Source organism: Rhamphochromis longiceps, linkage group LG12, assembly GCF_057381845.1.
Source record: "Rhamphochromis longiceps isolate RC_006_pf linkage group LG12, R_longiceps_female_GT1.1, whole genome shotgun sequence".
Classification (NCBI taxonomy): Eukaryota; Metazoa; Chordata; class Actinopteri; order Cichliformes; family Cichlidae; genus Rhamphochromis; species Rhamphochromis longiceps.
In genome coordinates, this window is record NC_140568.1 from 4,084,018 (window position 1) to 4,104,621 (window position 20,604).

A 20,604-nucleotide genomic window follows, 5' to 3' on the forward strand; every position below is an offset into this window, starting at 1 on the left:
GTTAGCTTTTTTTTTTTTTTTTACAATAATATTGTTGGAGCGCGTAGGAAAATGTTTATATTATGACTCTTTAAAAAACAATTATACGGTTCAAGCCACTGGCAGCTAAATTCGGTAGCAAATGAGTAGGCAGATTATATAATATAAGCGCCTGTGCTGCTTTAAAAAGCTAGCGAGTGAAATGAGGCGCCATTATTTTTGGCTCGATAAAAGTAGCACACACCCAAAATAAATGATATTAAAGTGTTGTTACAAGTTGTCAGTTGAACATGGTCAGCGTGTCTTTATCCGTAAAGACGATGTTCACGGGCAGAACAAGTAAACAAATATCGCGCGCCTATAGTTTCTGTTAGTGTGGGGATTTCTAAATAAAGCTATGGTGGACATTGGTGTTAAAACTAACTCTATTTGCAACAGCCTTGCACCTTGAAAAGCGTATGAATTACAGTATTATATGAAGGTGTTTGTGCCATTAAGCATAATTTATCACTGAAATCTTGTGATGTGCGGATCAATATTGAAATATCGATTCTTCCGACCCCAGTAATTTATGTTCTAGAATCATTCTCATATTAAAATATCGATATTTTAGTACTTTGGGGTAAATTTGTAGTTTTTCATTAACAGGAACACAGTGGAAAGAAACTATCCGGTTGTTCAGTCTGACGTCACTAGCCGTGTCTGGGTCTAAACTCCGCTGCAGGTCCATATATCAAACGATCACTATGGCATTACTGAGAGTTGAAAACTGTCTAAAGTCTTTCATCTTTAATAAAATGATCAGCGTTCTGCTCTACCAGGTGTAACAATTGAGTTTAACATCCAGGCATCCATGAAAACCGAATTTATGACATTTAACGGAGTTAGAAGTTAGCAGGGAGTTAGCTCGCTAGCTTCTATCTAAATACAATATAGCATGTCCTGACTGCGGGGTTTTGGAAACAAATTAAAACGTACAGCTCTGTTATCACTTCCAGCATAAATGAAGACAGAAAACTAAACAGCAGTGACGTTTGTAGGGTTACTGAAGTTGGGCTAGCTGGTATATAATGATGTGCTACGTGACCGCTAGCGACACAGCTATGTTAGCATAATATAAACAAGCTAACCTTTTTTCCACTCGATAAAAGTTAACGTGAGTGTTCTCGGTGGTCAGGAACAAATGTAATCGCATGGCAGGATGCTGTAAAAGGACCAAACTTCAGCCAGGAGAACAACTGAGATAATCCATCCACAATACGAGGTTAGTCATTCATATACTGCTGCATGGGCTGGACTGTAGTTACATCCTAGGGTTTTAAAAACTGAGCTTAAATAAATGATTAGCGGTAATAAAAGCCGAGGGAGGTCAACAGGGATCACTGACTGTTTTAGGAGCTTTTTGAGATCAAATAGAAGAAAATACATAACATTAAACATGTTAACAACACAAAAGCCATATTAAACGCAGACAACTTTAGACCCGGAAGTAGGATTCGTCGCGTCATCACTGAACAACCGGATATCATTCAGATCGTCTAAATTGGAAGAAACTACTTCCTCTTACGCCTTCCATAGTCATATGCGAAATACGGCTGTCGCAGCCCCTGGCCAGTGTTGCCAACTCCTCAGTAAGAAAAATCGCTATTGGCTGTGCTAAAAGTCTCTAGAAGTCGCTAAACGACGTCATCGCCTAATTTGCATAATTGGTCATGCTAATATCATTGAAACCCACGTTGTAGGAGAGAAAAAAAGAAGTGAGTAAAAAAAACGTCCTAAATGCATTTAGAATTTATTTAGAATTACAAATTTTTTTTTTAGCGATTATTGTTTTTGTGCCACAATTCCAACCTTATTCCTTTATCTGCGCTTGGACCGGCAAAAGTGACCCGAAAAAGGCACTCTGGTGGAGTTACTTTGTGTGTGTGTGTGTGTGTGTGTGTAAGTAGTTTTAAACCTTGTGATCCACAAAACAACATAACAGTAAAAGAAGAACTGATTGCGTTACAGTCGGTGCGGGAGCAGAGGCTTCACTCATACGCGATTCATTTGCAGTTTGGACGCATAGGTGGGAACATCTCCTGCCCTGATAGCAGCTGGGGGAGGACTATCCTCTGCCTGTGAGCGCTTTGGCACGGGCGAGGTGCCCACAGCAGCACCCGCTGCTTGTTGAGAAGAAAGATACGCGCTTTCACGTCAAAAAGTTGTCATAAATAAGTCTCCAATAATACCAGAAAAAGTCACCAGATTTGTCACTTGTTGTTTTTTAGAATAAAAGTTGCTAAGGGGCTCTGAAAACTCGGTAAATATAGTGACAAAGCCACTAAGTTTGCAACACTGCACCTGGCGTGCGCACTCACAACAATGGCTGAGCGTAAACAGAGTCATGCGTGGACATATTTTACCTCCACAAACAGCCAAGACGCGGTTTGCGATACATGTGGCAAGACAGTGAGGTGTTGTGGCAACACCACTAACCTCGTCAAACACCTCAGAGTAAATCATATCTAGGGATGGGTATTGTTTAGGTTTTATCTGATACCAGTGCCAAACCGGTACTTTTGAAACAGTGCCGGTGCTTAAAGAATGGAGAACACAAACTTTGTCCAAAAACCTCTCATGTTTAGCTGTTTTTTTGTAAAAAGATAACAATGTTAGCCCTTCCTGCAGCTATAGGGCATATATGGTATCACTCTTGGCTGGAAGCAGTGCTTAAACAATGGAAGAAACACAAACTTTGTCCAAAAACCTCTCATGTTTAACTGTTTTCCACTTTTTCTTTGGTCATTTTAGCCTTTTTGGCCAGGGTGAAGGGAGCATCTGCCATCAAACAAGAAGACAGCCGCATGTATCCATGACGGTGTTTGCTAGTTCACCTTACATGCATTAATGTAATAATGTGGTTAGCGTACACAACGTAAATTAAACACGAACAACATTAAGCTACTCACACAGAGAAGAACGGCTGCTGCTGCTAACATCATCCGTCATCATTTCTGCTACACTGGCAGGGCTAGGGGCCAGGACTCTCCTCTTCGTGTTTTTGGGGGATGTTGCTCTGGGTCCAATAACAGGCAACCCACCCGCAGTAGATGTGCACGGTGTGAGGTCTCGCAGCAAGCTATCAAATACGGCGCATTTCTCGGCTTTTAAAAAAACGCTATGCATCGCCAGGTGTTTCATCGGATTTGAGGTGTTACCTCCTTTGACAGTATCACAGTATCAGCTTAAAGCACTTGTTGCAGGCTGCTGAGTTTGTATATTTTGCTGTGAAGTACAGCCAGACTTTTGACTGCTTCGCCTTGGACATTTTTAATCTGTAGCTCTGCTCTAAAGGAACGTACGTACCTGGGCCCGCCTACTATCCTCGGAAACGTAAAATGATTGGCTAGAAGTGTATCACAGCTCAGGAAAAAAAAGCAGCGAAATAAAGCACCGAAATTTGCGCTGCTTTTCGGTCTGGTTACTACCGTTTGTCAGAACCGGTGCCATCATGGCACCGGACACCGGTACCCATCCCTAGTGGTTAGCGTACATAACGTAAATTAAACACGAACAACATTAAGCTACTCACGCAGAGAAGAATGGCTGCTGCTGCTAACATCATCCGTCATCATTTCTGCTACACTGGCAGGGCTAGGGGCCAGGACTCTCCTCTTCGGGTTCTTGGGGGATGTTGCTAACTCAGGGTCCGATAACAGGCACCACACCCGTGTAGGTACGGTGCATTTCTCGGCTTTAAAAAAACCCCGCTATGCGTCGTGTTTCATCAGATTCGAGGTGTTACCTCCTTTGCACAATATCTTCTTAAAGCACTTGTTGCAGGCTGCTGAGTTTGCATCTTTTGCTGTGAAGCACAGCCAAATTTTGACCGCTTCGCCTTGGGCATTTTTAATCTGTAGCGCCTCTGCTCTAAAAGAACGCACGTACCTGGGCCCGCCTACTGTCCTTGGAAACGTAAAATGATTGGCTAGAATCTGAAGTGTATCACATCTCAGGAAAAAAAAAAAGCACCGAAATGTGCGCTGCTTTTCGGTCTGGTTACTACCGTTTATGTCAGAACCGGTGCCGGATACCGGTACCCGTCCCTAATCATATCACGGAATATGATGAGCTTATGTTGAGGCGAACTGAAGAGGAGGTGAGGACAGGGACAGGTGCTGCTAGGGCGAGACAGACGTCTCTCACGGAGTCCTTTAGTGCTGCAGGCAGGCAACATGTTCAAATAGCCACAACTTCAGGTTTTTTATTTCTATATGATTATTCTGCATCATTAAGCAATAAGAACAAGTAGTCTGATGTCCTGTAATCATTGTGAAGCTATATTATTACTACATTTACATACTGCAATTCTATATTGTATTATGAAATACAATGAAACATTAAGTTTTTGAGTATCGGTATCGCATCAGTATCGTCGATACCACCCTGAATTTTACTTGGTATCGGATTGGAAAGGAAATCAGTGGTATCGCACATCACTACTGAAATCCTTCTGCAGGACGGGTGCCGGGAAATCTGATAGATCATTGTATTTTCTATGGCGACACCAATTACCTATTTTTCTAGCTATCAAACTCGCTGGAGAAATGATTGAAATGCACTGAGTGTGATGCAGTATGGCAAGCGCTATTATGGAATATGCTGTGAACTTAGCTAACGTTACTTAGTAATGTGAGTTAATTTACTCAAGTGAAAGCTTTAAACATTAGCCAATACATAACTAGCTAACTTAAGGCTTTCTGATTAACCCTCTGGGGTCGACGGACCCAGAGTCTCCATTTCAACTTGGGTCGAACGTGCGGACTTCAAACTATATACCAGTGTTTAAACTGTGTTGATAGGCCATGTAAAACCGATGTTTTGTTTTCTGAATAAAACAGTGGCGTTTACTCCGGGAAGAAACGGTAAAAACTGTGTTTTCTAAGGAGAACGCTAGCAAACACGCTTTGCTTTTGAGTGAAAAAAGAAAAACCACTCCTTCCCTATTGGTGGAAAAATTTACCATGTCGACCAATCAAAAAATGATATGGCAACATGTGGCGTTTGGGAAGAGGGGGAAGTTTTAGGAGTGACTGGCGAGAGTGAGCGAGAGAGAGAGAGTTTTGATACGTGAGAGCTTTGTGACGTTTACCGCGTTTGGAGTCTCAAGTTAGTGTGTTGTCTTGTGTAGTTAGTGTGTAGTGTAGTCATTGTTTTGTTTTGTGTGTCAGTTCTACTAGTGAATGTCACAGTTGCTGCAAAAAAGCCACCAAAGGCATTTTGCAGTGTAAACGCTGTCTCCACATGGAAAACAGGAGTGACACACCTGCTGTCAGACCTGTAAATAGTTTAAAATGGTTATATAAAAAACGTCTGAGCCTTGGCTGCATTTTTAGGTAAATAGTTCCACAACTTTGTTGTTTGCAAAACTTGTGCATATTTTTAAAAAAATGTACAATTTCTATTTGCATTTCAAGTTATGAAAATGATTCGTTAAACATGCTTGTGGTTTTTACAGTCAAAATATCACTTTCTACTCGTATTTTAAATTTTGTCTGAATTTGGATAAGTTGTGCTGATACAGTTTGTCAAAATGAGAAAATAACAGATTGGCAAAATAAACAGTTTTTAAAGGTAAAATATAGAGGCCAAATCAAAAGTAGTCAAAAATGGCCAATTGTACCCTGGACCCCAGAGGGTTAGAGGCTAAAAGCAAAGTTGTCACCAAGTACTGTTTATATTTGTGTGTATTGCTGCAGCTTTTTGAGCATTAACTTGGTGCCTTTGGGTGAAATAATGGTAATATGAGTGATCCATATGGTCACAAAGAATAGCCACTTGTTTCTGTGCTACCAAAGTTCCCCGGCTTTCATTCAAAATGTGTTTATCGTCATCACCGACACATTAAACTACTTAAACATTATAAATGTCTTCAAGCTCACACTGAGGCCTGTGGGGCACAATCAGCCACTCAGACAGTACACACATTTATGTGTATTTATATATGAATATTTCATATTTTAAGGCTGCCTGTTTATTTAAGGGAGATGAACAAAATACATTGGAATTGTACATAATAATATCACAGGTGATAAATTCAATGGATTTTAAGTAGATGCTTGTGCATCCTTAAAGTCTTATATGTTGAATTGAACTATGTGATCTGTTCAAAACCTCCCAGTCAGTGCTGCTCTCCATGCCTGTCTGACTGTACATGATGTTTGTAGCACAAACACTTTAAAGGTGATCGTTTAGGACTTCAGCAATAATACAGACAGCAATTTAGTTAGCAAAAAACAGTTTATTTGGGAATTAACTTAAAAAACAAACAAACATCTGCCTCCTATTTTTTGTTTCAACGGGGGGGGGGTTTCAACAGGAGAAGAATATCTCTAACAAGTTGATTTGTTCACATTTTCACATCTTAATTTTTAAGTGAAATGTGCATTTTGAGTTTATACACTATGTATATAAGGCGACAGTTTTCTTTTGCAGTATTTTTGTGTGGTGCGTTTTTCTATGTCTTAACAAAAGGGGAACAAAGGTGTTTAAGTTCACCTAGGATGATTTGTTTTCATTTTCACATGGTCTTACTGAGGTGATGCGAATTGAAACATGCATTCTTTTGGGGGGGGCGGGGGTGGGGATGTGCTGGAAAAGCTTGAAAAGGGACCTTGAAAGTGCTTAAAAAGTGCTTGAATTTGACCCTGAAAAAGGCAGATGAACCCTGAAATTTCTGTGTATGCAGACATTGGCTGTATCCCAATTCAGGGTCTGCAGCCTTAAAGGCCGCATTTCAAGGCCGATTACGTCACAGCGGCGCGCCGAAGGCTGTCCCAATTCAAAGGCTGCTCGAAATGCGGCCCTGAAATGCGTCCTTCATTTCCCTGAATTTTAAGGCTGTGGCAGTGTAGACTTCGTGGCCCAACATATCCCAGAATGCATAGCGCGGCAGTGGGTGTGGATAATTTTGCCGAAAAAAAACGGCGGATGGGGGCGCCCGAAGAGTAAACTTTAAGTAAGTACTGAATATTATGTCACTTATTTATGTACAAATGTTTAATAACAAAGAACATTAAACATTACTGTTGGCCACATGTCGGCAAAGTTATGTGACATTAGTGACGTTTGTACTAACTTGGTTTTAAAGCCTTTACTTTAAAATATACGCCGTTCAATAGCTGAGCTTAATCTTACGGAGAATGATCAAAGCTCATGTAGAAACAAACAAACAAATGAACAGAAGATTTTCTCCTTTATTTCTGTCAAACACAGCTGTATGACACTTTTCCAGCTGTTAGTATCATGGTTGCTAGGCAACCTGGGCAGCGCAACAGAGGCTAGACCGTCCCATTTCACAAGCCTCCCACTTCCGGCCTCAGCGGTCTTTGAGTACACGGCCCTTGAGGATCGTTGAGGCTGCGTACTTTAAGGCTGCAGACCCTGAATTGGGATACAGCCAGTAACAGATATGTGATTTTCAACAGTTGTCACAGTTCATTGCAGTATTGTCAAAAATGGATTGCATGTTATTGCCAACTTGACCCCATTCAGTTGTAGTCTGATAGAAGACTGATAACAGGGACGGTATTAATTTGCATAATGATCTCATTTTGCACCGGAAGAAAAAACCTTCCTTTGAATTAAACAGACATCACAAAGTTTAACTGAAATGCTTTTTCAGCATTCAGGAAAGTTGAAGTGTATTTGAACCTGGCCATGCATTTCCTTTATTATTGTATGATTGAAATGTGCTACAAACTTTATTATTTGGTTTTTTTCCTCTGCTGTTAACAGCTGATAGTGGTAAAAGTTGATCAGATGGATCCAGGCAAGCCTCCTGATCTCACTGAGAAGATGGGTGCCCATTGGCTGGGACGAGGAAGAGGATTACAGCTTGGGGAGTCTGCTGTAGGACGTGGTAGAGGGCTGTTGCTCTCTACAGAAGAACCTGTTGTAGGACGAGGCAGGGCTTTCCCTACTTTCAGTGATAACTCACTGGGACTAAGTGGAGCTGTCCCCATTACTGAACCTGTGGTAGGAAGAGGTAGAGCACTGTTGGCGCAACAGGATATAGTAGTTGGCCGAGCCAGAGGGCTGCTCGTCCCAGCAGTTGAATCAAAGGTAGGAGTGGCGAGAAGTGCAGGCGTACTTAGACTGGATCCACAGGAAGGACGCACACCTCCAAGTGAGACAATGATGCCAGCTCTAATGGGAGAAAGCCCTACTTTGACAAAAGAAGAGGTGCGAACCAGAAAATGCAATAAATTATGTTTTAATTTTAATGGTGAAATTGAGTTGCACAGGTTTGCTTTCTTCTGACAGATTGGCAAGCCACCACATGTTAAAGGATCAACACTGGTCTCAATGTTTAGAGGAATGGGCATTGAACCATCAGCGACTTCACTGGGAAGAGGAGCAGCACCACTGGGTCAGTATTTATTCTGAGAAATCCAGAGATACTGAAAACAAACAGTCTCTGTGCCCCTAAGCACAACACATTGTGTGCTCATTTGCTCAAAGATTTGTAAGCCACAGAGTGGCGTGATGTTGGTTCATTTTGGTGTTTATGTATATGAAGAAGAATCATATGGATTCATGTTACATTTCGTTGCAGGTAGGGGAGCAGCTGGGGATGTGGGAGAGGTGAAGCTGCGAGATGCCCCACCAGGTGTCATCAGCACACCACAGAGTATCGGCCCATCTGGAGAAATGATGGGCAGAGGCAGCAGGTAAGCAGCACAGGAGTGACACTGTGTTGTGTTTCGACTAACAGGGTTTCTGACATATTTTCATTTAGCCTGATGTAGTTTATGAAACCTGCAGTAGACTAAATGAGAGCCTACTTTGTCTGTGCTGCTGCAGTTTCTGTGCTCGCTGCTGAATGCTGCTCGCTTGAATCAACTGACTTTTGACTGCTTGAAGAGGGGTCCTAATGTGATTGGTCACCTTTGATGGACAGTTTCTTTTACTTAAATCGAGTTACACCGAGGCAGCAACATAAGCGCTGTTTTTAAACCATATTTGTAAATTAATTCTGCAGAGTTAATTATCAGCAGTTGCTGTTTCCTGTGTAGCAGTGGAAATACTGACAGCTGTCACTAAATAACCTTACTGATGAAGAAATCTTTAAAACCAGAGCGTTCTGAAGCATCTTCACTGCTGTCCCATATTGTTGTACAATATTCCATACATTTAATAAAAAATTAAAAACAAAAAACTAACTCATGAGAATCAGGAAGTGTACGGTTATAACCAAAATACAGACGTTTAAATCTGCCAATAAAAAGTTGCTTAGTCTGCAGCAAACGTATAACTGCACATACCCTCCATTTAAAGCTGTAATCATATTTAGCAGAATTAGATTTATATGAAATATAAGTTAACTAATAAATTGTGGTGTGATTTAGCTACAGTGAATTAGTAGCTTCAATGAATTTGTGAAGCGTACACTTTAATAACTCATCAGTTCTATAGAGTTTGAAATATACCTTAATTGATAAAAATTTGTACTTTTATGTCAGTAAAAGTTCATTTTTTACAGAATGTATATGTACAGTAGTATTATTACTTCTATATATGTATAGGATTTAGGATAGGTACTTCTTCCACAACTGTAAAAAGCTGATAATCAGATTTGATCAAAGCATTTGTTCACTGAAACAGTAAAAACGTTTTTTTACTAATAATCAATGATCGAAGTACCTCCCAGAAACAGCTCTTTAATATTGTTCTTGCTTTATGAACACTATTAAATCCTTCGTCAAAAGTCAGTTGATTGGAGCAGGTAGGATTCAGCTGTGAGCACAGAGTGTGAAACTGCAGCAATGCCTGCAAATCAGACTCTCACACGTGTGTGGCTGCTGAGTTTTACACACGCAGGTTGTTGAATTTGCACGCATGGAATTTAATTCCACATGTAGCAATGAATATCTGCAGGCAGGAAATTAAATTATTTGCTGGATTATGTTTTTTGTCGCACCTAACTTTTGACAATTAAAACAAATCCATATATAAAACCTAACGGCCATGAAGTTAAATCATTGTACAGGAAGAGCACAAAGTACATGTTCTAACCTTTATGAAGGTATGACTTGATCCAGGTTGGGATGGAAAAAGTAGTGCCAGTGCCAAATTACACTTACTTACTTTATCTGCATTGAACAACCATTATATGACTTTTCCTTGTGTGGATTTTGCCTTTTTCAGTTTCCTTGGCAGAGGTTTGTCCCCTCAGAAAATGGTGGGCCTCGGAAGAGCAGTTATGCCTCAGCTTGGAGTTGGCAGAGGCCGTGCTTTGCTTCCTTCATTTCCTGCAGGTCAAGACGTGTTTGTTTCTCCAGTGTCTGAGCCGCAAACAGAATACTCTCAGCCCTCTCTGACGGGTAATTATATAAAATTATTTTAAAGGGATTGCAAACTGAGAGTTTACCACCTTAATTTGTTTTTAATCCTCTTTTTAAAAGAAAAAACAAGAATTCCTGTGCAGGAATTCTAGATTTTAGATTTGGAAACTGTCTGAAAACTTGAGACTGGAGAAGATTGTGATTTTGAAAGGGAAAGAAAGGTGTAGGAACCCCAAGTAAACTATTATGTGCATCTTCTTTTGCATGTGTCTAATACAATCTTAATTGTGTTTTTTTTATTTTAATTTGATTAATTTGTGGGGGGGAACATGCATTTTGGGTAATGACATGCATAATACTGTAAAGGAACGGAGTCCCCTGTGCACACTGTTCAAGAAGCCACAGACCTTTCCACTGGTCCAGCTGCAAAGACGGGGCTGACAATGGAGGCAGTTCGGTGAGTGTGCTTTTCTCTATTTCCTTTACCTTAGCGAGTCCTAACAAACCAACATGAGCTGTGTTGTGGTTTGGAGGCTTTTAACGGTCAGAGCGAGTGTTCTGGTGTTAGCTGTTCATTCTAAAACATCATTACCTCTGACTTATCCATGTCTTCTGACATTCTCATTGTCTCTTATGAGCACATAATGGTGTATTTTATTAAGGGTCATCTAGTGGTATTGGTTCCGTATTGATTAAATCTAACATTTTGCAAGACAGAGCTTTTATTCAGGTCAGTAACTGATCATTTGTTTTGCTTGTCATAAACTGATCTTTTTGTCCATGTATGTTCTCCACTCGTCAGTGAGCCACTGAATAAGGCTGGAACCAAAGGAGCTCCTATAAATATTGGGTCAAATCACATCCAAATTCAATGCAAGAACGAAGCGGTGTATCAGTACCATGTTACATTTACGTAAGTATCATATAACATTCAAGACCACTTGTTGCGTACAAGGAAACAAAGTTTATGTCTAAAAACTGGAGGAAATGTTGGAAAGCTTTAATCATAGTTTCAGGTAATACAGGGACTGGTTCTAATACAATGTAGGGACTGGTTCTAATACAATGTAGGCACTGGTAGCTGCGTCACTGCCTACACAGACAGGCAGTAGACAGTTTTTCACAATAAATGCTCTGTTTTGTTCACCATAAAGATGGTTTACCTGCATATAAATCTGCCTCACACATAGAGTAGAATTAAAATTACAGGAGCAAAAGATTATAAATACTTGATTTTCAGTATATTGTTATTCTTGACATACAAAAAGTGCAGTGTTTCCAGCTCAACATCCAGCCTAACATTCCTGTCTGAACAAACTAACTGAAAATTACACTAAAGTGATATTTGGACTAATTCTCTGTCTATGATCCTTAACAGATTTTAGTCTACTTTCGGCTCTTATTAGTCCGTTGATTATAAGTGAGCAATTAATGAAACCCAGAGAGCTCCTGTTACCAACACTCACATGTCTATAAAATTATGCAGGTATTTTGGGAAAATCTTAATGTTTACTAGGATTTAACATTTTGCCAGACAACAATGAAAATGTAGGATCAGCTTAAATTACACTGAAGAACCACAGAGAAACTTGAAGTTTGTTCATTCAGTATCGTTACCCGTGTTAATATTTACTGTGTATTTTGTGATGTGAATTTCTTACCCAGTCCTAATGTCGAATCAGTGGCGATGCGTTTCGGCATGATGAAAGACCACCGTCCAACCACAGGTGAAGTTGTGGCATTTGACGGTTCGATACTGTACCTTCCTGTTAAACTGAAAGACGTGAGTATCACAGTTGTTACAGTCACCATGCTAAATTTAAAACTTAATACGCTCTTTTTAAAATAAATATATATATATATATATATATATATATATATATATACATATATATATATACTATTTTTGCACAGGTGGTTGTTCTCAAGAGTTTGAGACGGACCGATAATCAGGAAATACAAATCAAAATTCAAATGACGAAGATTTTACCACCGAGCTCAGATTTGTGCATTCCCTTCTACAATGTGGTGCTCAGGAGGTATTATGTCAGAGACACATTATATCCTTTCTATTTTACACAATAAGCCCGACTGCTGTTAAGAGTCCTAAACAGCAATGATTGTTTCCCACCGTGTGCCGTTATAAAGGAAGTTTAAATTACAGGATATGACACAGTGTTCCTCTCGTTTTTTCAAGGGTGATGAAAATCATTGGACTAAAGCTGGTGGGCAGAAACCATTATGATCCAGAAAGCGCAGTCATTCTTGGAAAACACCGGTAAGTCGTGAGATTTGTTGTAGCACCAAAGGATACCTGCTAAAATCAGGCAGCGCAGTTTCATTCACTAGTCTACCGGTTTTTCTAGACTCCAGGTTTGGCCAGGCTACTCAACTGGTATCAAGCGCACAGATGGAGGCCTGTACCTGTGTATTGATGTCTCTCACAAAGTCTTGCGGAATGACTCTGTGCTGGATGTCATGTGAGTTTACACAACAAAAAGCATCAGCATACAAACATGCTCGAGCTGCTGCAGATAGATTCATGTCTGTGACTGTATCTCCAGCCACAGATGATTTTGCAACATTTCTAATGGCCTTTAGTGATTATCGAGCATTATTAACTTTGACCAAGCTTTCCCTGTTAGGCTTGAGCAGAACAGTCTAATAAAGGCTCCGTTCCATAGTGTGAAAAAAGAAAAACACGTGCTTGTGTTGGGCTGTCTGCCAGGAACACGTTGTACCAACAGAGCAAGGAAAACTTTCAAGATGAATGCACCAAAGAACTCGTCGGCAGCATTGTCATCACCCGCTACAACAACCGCACCTACCGCATTGATGCCATTGAGTGGAACAAATCACCCAAAGACACCTTCACTTTGATGGATGGCACTGTAACTACCTTTGTGGACTATTACAGGTTAGACTGCTTTTTCCTACAGCAAACTGTTTTTGTGTGTGTTTGTGTAGTGAAATATCGGCAGTTCGGTCTTCATACCAACCCAACAATGAAAAGATCAGTTGGATCTGGGTTTTTTTTTTCTTTTCTCCGTTTTCCCCAATGCTCATGTGATTGCATGTTTGTTTGTTTTTTTGTTTAACAGCAAAAACTATGGCATTACAATCAAAGAGATGGACCAGCCTTTACTCCTGCATCGGCCAAAGGAGAGGTCCAGACAAGGCGGGAAGGTAAAAACCTATGTTTTTAAAAAAGTTTTATTCAACAGTTCAGTGCAACAACACTATTTGTGTCTCCGGGAGATATTTTTAAAGTCAGTACTAAATATGGAATGATGATTTCCACATGCCTAATGCTAGTATTAACTCATTCACTGCCAGCCATTGGCAGTGAATGAGTTAAACCCATTGACTCATTCACTGCAATTGACGGCTATAGACATCAATGGCAGTGAATGAGTTAATAAAAGCTCAAGACACACAGACAGATTTTTATGCAGGCTCGATGAAGTAGATCAGTCATCTGACATGTTTTTCTAAGAATGCCACTTCACATTCATGTTCACGTTTCTTTAATTTATGTTTGTCCAAATAGTTACCAGAGGGTTAGTAGGGTTGGGTGATTGGATAAATATATTGACTATCGATGATAGGCTGAGCCCATCGGCGATCGTTTTTCCAAGGGCGATTTATTTATTTATTTGCCCATGAGTAAGTTTGCTAATAATGATGGCGATAACATAAGCAATCAACAGAAAAAAAAATAATAGTGCCTCTTTCATCTGCGAGCAAATGCACCCTCCTCAGAGTGCGCCCAAATGGTTGTTGATGGAGCTGCAGAAGCTGATGGTAGCCTAGCATGCTCAGCCGGATGGTGGACACATACATGCTCATGCAAGTTAGTCGTGTTTGAGTACTTTGCTCGCACTAGACGTCTGCACAACTGGCACACTGCTTTGGTTACATCCGTAGGTTTACCTCTTTCATCTCAAATTGGCGACTATATATTTTTAGTGCTGTCAGCATTAACGCGCCGTCATCATGACTAATGCAATTAATAATTAACCCATCTGGAGCGCAGACTGAGTCACAATCCCTGAAATGTCTCTTTCAACACATTTCGGGCAGTTTGTCCAAAGTTTGTTCAGTCTGCGCTCCAGATGGGTTGAGCACGTTTAAAAATTTTAATCGCGTTAATCGTGATGACCGCGTTAACGCTGACAGCGCTAATGTTTTTTGGGAAATTACTTCGTCCATGTTTGGACTTCTTCTGTGTTGTAAACGCACAAATCAGTCCATGCATGATTACGTTGCTCCAACCATCAAAAAGCCTGCGCATGCCTGAATATTTCGCCCATCGGCGATTATTTGGCTGACGATTGTTTGTTGGAAGATTCTTGCGTATCGCCCAACCCTAGAGGTTAGTCAGCCTGGATGATTAGTTATCATGTAAGACTCAACATCTGTGTGAGATGGGATGAAGCTAAGTAAGTGAAAACCAATAAAAATATGAATAAAAACTTTATCTTAATGCATGCATGTCAAGCAGAGCTGTACACAGCTGTATGCACTCTTGTGCTTTGTTGTACCGAAGATGTAAAAAACTAAGTTCAAAAGTTTTTATAACAACTAATTGTTCATTTGTTGCAGCAAATCATCACTGGTGAGATCCTTTTAGTCCCAGAGCTTTCCTTCATGACAGGAATTCCTGAGAAAATGAGGAAGGACTTCAGAGCTATGAAGGTAAGCTTAATGTGTCAGTAAACTTTCCTTACTCTTAGGAGCTGCCCATCTAATTTAATGTTAGTGTTAATACACACTGTGTATGTTGGTTGAAAACAGAACATATAGCATTTTAAAAATCAGTTGTCTTAAGAGTGTTCAATATTAAAGTGTTCAAATTTTGCTAGTTTAAACTTTGAGTGTAAACACTTGATTTCTACACAGCAGAGAAAGAGCCTGACCATTGTAAACATTGACAACGACACGGTAGTGCAATGCTTTGCTAACATAACCGTCAGAACAAAGATGTCTTATGATTATTGTCAGTAATGGAAATTTCCAAGAACAAATTCTGGTCTGAAAACCTTCATGAAAGTAATTGTAATGAATAAAATAACTTGTGGAAACCTGACTGCTCAAAGAGAATATTGCTCTTTTTAACATGTTCTAGGACTTGACAATGCACATTAACGTGAGTGGTGAGCAGCATACTCACTCAATAAAGCAACTTCTGAAGAACATCAACACCAATCCTGAAAGTCTGAATGAGCTTGGTGGTTGGGGACTGGAGGTTGGCACAGAAATCTTGATGGTAGGAATTTTGTCTCTTTAGAAAACTCCTTCATTCAAAGCCCGTGGGCTATTTTCTCCCCAAGAGTTGTCTGAGAAATGCACAGTGAAACCAGTGCCATGCTATAGCCTTTCAGTATGTCGGTACTAAATTCTGACTGACTTGAGGCCATGTTTAATTTCTTTGGTTAGTAAACATAATGCGTACAAAAACAGTTCTTTTAGAAGTGGATGTAAGAGCTTGTCCTTTTTGTTTTCCTTCCTTGTTTGCCCTTTTTCCTTGTGGACGTTTCTTTTTCTCTATTTTTCCCAATATAGTATGAATATTTTTCTCTTTTGCAGCTCAAAGGTAGAACTCTTCCCTTTGAAACCATCTGCCTGCAGTCTTCATCCTTTGCCACTGGTGCTGATGTGTCTTGGTCCAGAGAGGTTGTGAGGGATGCTTCAATCAGCTCTGTAAGTGTTATGAATGCTTATCTGTAGAGCTCTATATAAATGTGCTGTTTCATATCCCAGATCTTGTCTGGTGGTTACCAGAGATGTGTTCAGTCAGCTAAACAATTAAACAGCTGTAAACCATTAATGTTTAAGCATAATGACATGTAACTGTTTGGTCAAACATTGTTAGTTCTCCTCTCTGTGATGAAAATTTGGAAATTAAAAAAAAAAAAAAAAGCTACATTCAGTTGGGAACTGAATTTGAAACATTGGAAATCATGAGTGAGTCATTTTGTTATCACTATGTTTTTAAAATAGGACATGAAAATGTCCCTCAGAATGTAAACTAAAAAAAGACATTTTATCTGTAGTTCTGCCAGCTTGTTTTATGTGTGCTTGCTAAGAGTTGCATACCTACAAAATGTGATAAGGCTAAGGATGCCTTATAAACAATGCAATATTCTTTTTACAGTTAAACAGCGACAGTAGTTTGCTAAAGTTTATGAAGTCCTACTTCTGATTGTCCTTTGTCACTGAATGCACAAGAGACAGGAGAAAGATGGGACTGTTTATACACAAACAGCTGATTTGGGGGGAAATGGAGACGCTTGGGGAATAATAAATCTGAAGAGACGAAACCTCAACAACTGAAAGTAGTTAAAGAACAAAACGGCATACACAGTTAATACACTGCTTCCTAAAGTGTCAGTGTGTGAACAAGTTACTTTACCATAATACAAATATGGCTGATTTACACCACTGCTTTCTTTCATTAAACAATCCATGTTACTCTTAGATTCCCTTGAAAACCTGGGCCGTCTTCTACCCTCGACGCTGTACAGCACAGGCTGAAGAGCTTGTTTCCACCTTTAACAAGGTGGCCACACCTATTGGGGTCCAGATGAGTCGACCCATTTGTGTGGAGCTGAGGGATGATCGGACCGAGACTTATGTCAAGACCATCCACTCGCACCTCACAAGTCAGGTATGATGTAGAAAATGTTTAGTTTGACGAAATCTTCATAAATCTCATTTCACTGGTTTTTAGTTCACTACACAAATATTCATTAGAAATATATGAATGCCATCACAGTAATGTGAAGATTTTTATATTTATTTATTTATTTATTTATTTATTTAAAGGGGACAGTGCAGTTTAACATAGTTCAAGTGCAAGACATGAAACTGATGTACCGCACAGGTTTATAGCTACTGCTAATTTTCAACAATTGTCCCTTGTTGGGCTTACAATCTAGATGCATTTTACAATAAAACATACATTTTCATAAAACCAAATTACATCATAAATACAATTACAAATTAATAGACAATAATTTAAAATAAAATTAAAATTATTAGTTAAAATTAGAGATGGCACGATACCACTTTTTTATGTCCGATACCGATATCATAAATTTGGATATCTGCCGATACCGATATGAATCCGATATAGTGTTTTTTAATCAACAAAACTGTTTTTTAAAATATCTTGCTGCATTTTGCAAGTCTGCAAGTTCATACTCAAGTTTAAAACAACAACTACACTAAAGCTATTCTGTTATACCTGTATACAAAAAAAATATTTCATAGTTCAGCAATACTGATCAATCTAATAAACTTAAACCTACACCATCCTCACTATTCTGGTATTTTAAAGAGTACTTAGCGTAAATATTAAGCAACCTAACTAATAGGGTTCCAACTCCCAGCAACAACAAAAATAAATAAATAAAAAATAGGGAACCACCCCTCACGCTCCACCTCATGATGCTTAATCGACGTAATCAACCTTAATTTGATGCAGTGTGAAAAAAAATGCACAGAAATCAATTATTTTTCAAGAAATATTAAATAGATTCAACATCTTTCTTCAACAGAACTGCAGACTGCACAGATGATACCTTCCCAAAGGAAAAAGTACTATAGCTTACCAGGGTATATATATTAGACTTAATAGTTACTATATACAGTAATTGACTTCTATTCATTTTACATCAAATTAAAACTTTGGCTGTCAGATAATTATTTATTAAAAGCTAGACATTTTAAATGAGAATAAGAAAGAAAAGTATGTCTTTGTGCCCCCTTTTCCCTGTTCATGCCCTATCGGCCCCCCTGGCTAAACTTTGCTAGATCCGCCCCTGCACAGTTACCAGCCGTCAGCTACGTAGAAAAAGATCCTGGTGTAGAAAGTAATATTAAATAAATTCTAACAACAGCTTATCAAGCTTAAACGTGCTGCTGTTGTTCAGCCGCTGGTTTCCTCTTTCTGGTGCAAAGTGGGGCAAAAACAAACAAGACAGACGGATTCCCGACAGAAAAGCCGATCAGCTGATCATTAAGCAGTTTCACGATTGAAGTAGCAGCCGGAGAGCGAGAGGCAGTCGCTTGTTAAGCTTAACGCAGGAATGCTTTACAAACATTCAGAGATGGACTTACACACTTGCTTTACTTCTCTCGGGGATAACTTTGTCGGAGATGAAATGCCAGGTTGCTAGCAAAGCTCCAAATGCTATCCAGACCACCGACAGGTCCCGCATGCCACAGCCGCTCTATCACGTGATGCATACTGCTCCGACGTGCTAACGTTCTGAGGTGAGTTACGGTGCGTTGTGAGGTGCTTTCGTGATATTTAATGGATCGGATTACATTTTTTATTTTTCTCCGATATCCGATCCAGTAATTTAGGTCAGTATCAGACCGATACCGATACGTAATATCGGATCGGTCCATCTCTAGTTAAAATGACTACAACTTTGATTTCCCTTTAACCACACTTTACCTTCAATGTAAAGGATCTAATGTCTGTAATCAATTTGATATCGGTTGGAAGTGTGTTCCACAGATGGCAAGCCTTTATATATAGATATATACACACACACACACACACACACACACACACACACACACACACACACACACACTAATCACATATACTGTTGGATATATTTTCATTTATAAACGTATCATATTTTGTCAATAAAATAACTGACAACCCCTTATAGTTTATTCCAGTTCAAAGAAAAGGTTTGTGTATCCTTTGGCGTTACCAGAACTTGTGAAGTTATTGCATATGATGGACAAATGGAGTGTAACAGACAAGCAGTTGTACTTTTCATGTCTTTATCAAATACATCAAACACCAACTTTTTCTTGCCTAGTGCACACACTCACCAGCCACTTTGTGAAGTACCCCTGTTCAGCTGATTGCCTTATTAATTATTTACTTTAACAATCACATGGCAGCACCTGAGTCCATGGTCATTTCGATCATCTCTGCATACTTAAATGGCCTACTGAAGTTCACTGAGCACTAGAATGCAGAAGAAAGAAACTTAAGGGACTTTGACCATGGTAAAGTTGTTGTTGTTGGCGCAAGACAGGCTTGTCTGAATATTTGAGAAACTGTTGATCTATCGGGATTTTCCCACACAACCGTCTCATGTGTTTATAGAGAATAGTCTGAAGGAGAGAAAATATCTGGTGAGCAGCAGTTAAAAGTTGATAAAAATGTAGGAGTCACTTAAATAACCATTTGTTACAACCAAGCTGTGCAGAAGAGCATCTTTGAATGCACAACATTTTGAACTCTGTAGTAGATGGGCTGCATCAACCGAAGACCACATTGGGTCCCACTCCTGTCTGCTAAAAACTTGAGCTACAGTTTGCACCGGCTTACCAAAATTGGAAAACAGAAGATTGGAAACATGTTGCCTGTTATCAGTTTCTGCTGCAACATTGAGATGGTAGGGTCCAAATTTGGCAAAAGCACAGCATCCCTCATGTCATGTGTCAGCTGTTAATAGCGATGGTGGTGTAACAGTGTGGTGGATATTTTCTTTGCACAGTTGGGACTGCTTTCCAACTGAGAATCATTTCATTCCCATCCCTTAATGACCATCCTGCACCCATCTTTTGATGACTGCTTCCACCTTAAAACGTTCAAATCTATCAAAGAGAACAGTGCTTTGTCTGTTGTATCTTTCCTGTATTTTTACCTCTTTGTCATTACCAGTGAATGCTCAGATGTTTGGTGGATGTTGTTTAAGATCACTATACTCAAGCTTTTCACTCCTGTGTGCAGCCCAATTTGCAGCTTGTAGTTTGCATCATTTTTGGCAACAGAGATGATCTCTACAGTGCCATCAAGAAGCTGTGCTGTGTTAAAAATCCCATCCCATCCCAGGTTTGTGATGTTTGTGCTCTTCTTTCAGCATTAGAGGAAAGGAATGAAATGTTTACAACTTAACAAATGCATAAATAGTAATTTTGAAAATATTTTCTTCCAAAAAAGAAAGTTTGTTTCACTCTCGCCTATTTGTCATTAGGCCATCAACGTCCGCACAATTTCCCAGCAACAGAAGTTGAAGAGTGTGGCACAGAAGATACTTCTGCAGATGAACAGCAAGTTAGGAGGAGAGCTGTGGACTGTCAATGTTCCTCTGGTAAGTGTCATGACACACAAGATGACAGCTGAGCAGTTTAATATCAGAAGTGGAGTCATTTGGATTGTTAGGATATTTCCTCAGCTCAATTATTTATAACAGAGATATAGTCTTCATTTATTTTGGGGCTCCTTTACCATGGATCACTACATCAGCGTTGTGGTGTG

At 39.6% G+C, this 20,604-nt stretch overlaps 1 protein-coding gene across 3 annotated transcripts in view; it reads left to right on the plus strand.

Moving 5' to 3' along the window:
- The window catches only part of piwil2 (piwi-like RNA-mediated gene silencing 2), a 29,294-nt gene that overhangs the window by 418 nt on the left and 8,272 nt on the right, over positions 1-20,604 (plus strand). The window contains exons 2-20 of one of the 3 annotated variants that reach the window (XM_085424389.1): positions 1,157-1,243; positions 7,759-8,205; positions 8,287-8,392; positions 8,579-8,693; positions 10,171-10,346; positions 10,674-10,764; positions 11,110-11,220; positions 11,973-12,090; positions 12,222-12,346; positions 12,505-12,585; positions 12,674-12,787; positions 13,036-13,224; positions 13,409-13,493; positions 14,913-15,005; positions 15,436-15,576; positions 15,897-16,010; positions 16,789-16,977; positions 20,077-20,178; positions 20,321-20,437. In XM_085424389.1, coding sequence (XP_085280515.1) covers positions 7,783-8,205; positions 8,287-8,392; positions 8,579-8,693; positions 10,171-10,346; positions 10,674-10,764; positions 11,110-11,220; positions 11,973-12,090; positions 12,222-12,346; positions 12,505-12,585; positions 12,674-12,787; positions 13,036-13,224; positions 13,409-13,493; positions 14,913-15,005; positions 15,436-15,576; positions 15,897-16,010; positions 16,789-16,977; positions 20,077-20,178; positions 20,321-20,437 — 2,490 coding nt within the window. In that variant the 5' untranslated portion in view covers positions 1,157-1,243; positions 7,759-7,782. Of the gene's footprint in view, positions 1-1,156; positions 1,244-6,860; positions 6,980-7,758; positions 8,206-8,286; positions 8,393-8,578; positions 8,694-10,170; positions 10,347-10,673; positions 10,765-11,109; positions 11,221-11,972; positions 12,091-12,221; positions 12,347-12,504; positions 12,586-12,673; positions 12,788-13,035; positions 13,225-13,408; positions 13,494-14,912; positions 15,006-15,435; positions 15,577-15,896; positions 16,011-16,788; positions 16,978-20,076; positions 20,179-20,320; positions 20,438-20,604 lie in introns of all 3 variants that reach the window. The other 2 variants (XM_085424388.1, XM_085424387.1) reach the window with 2 other exon arrangements.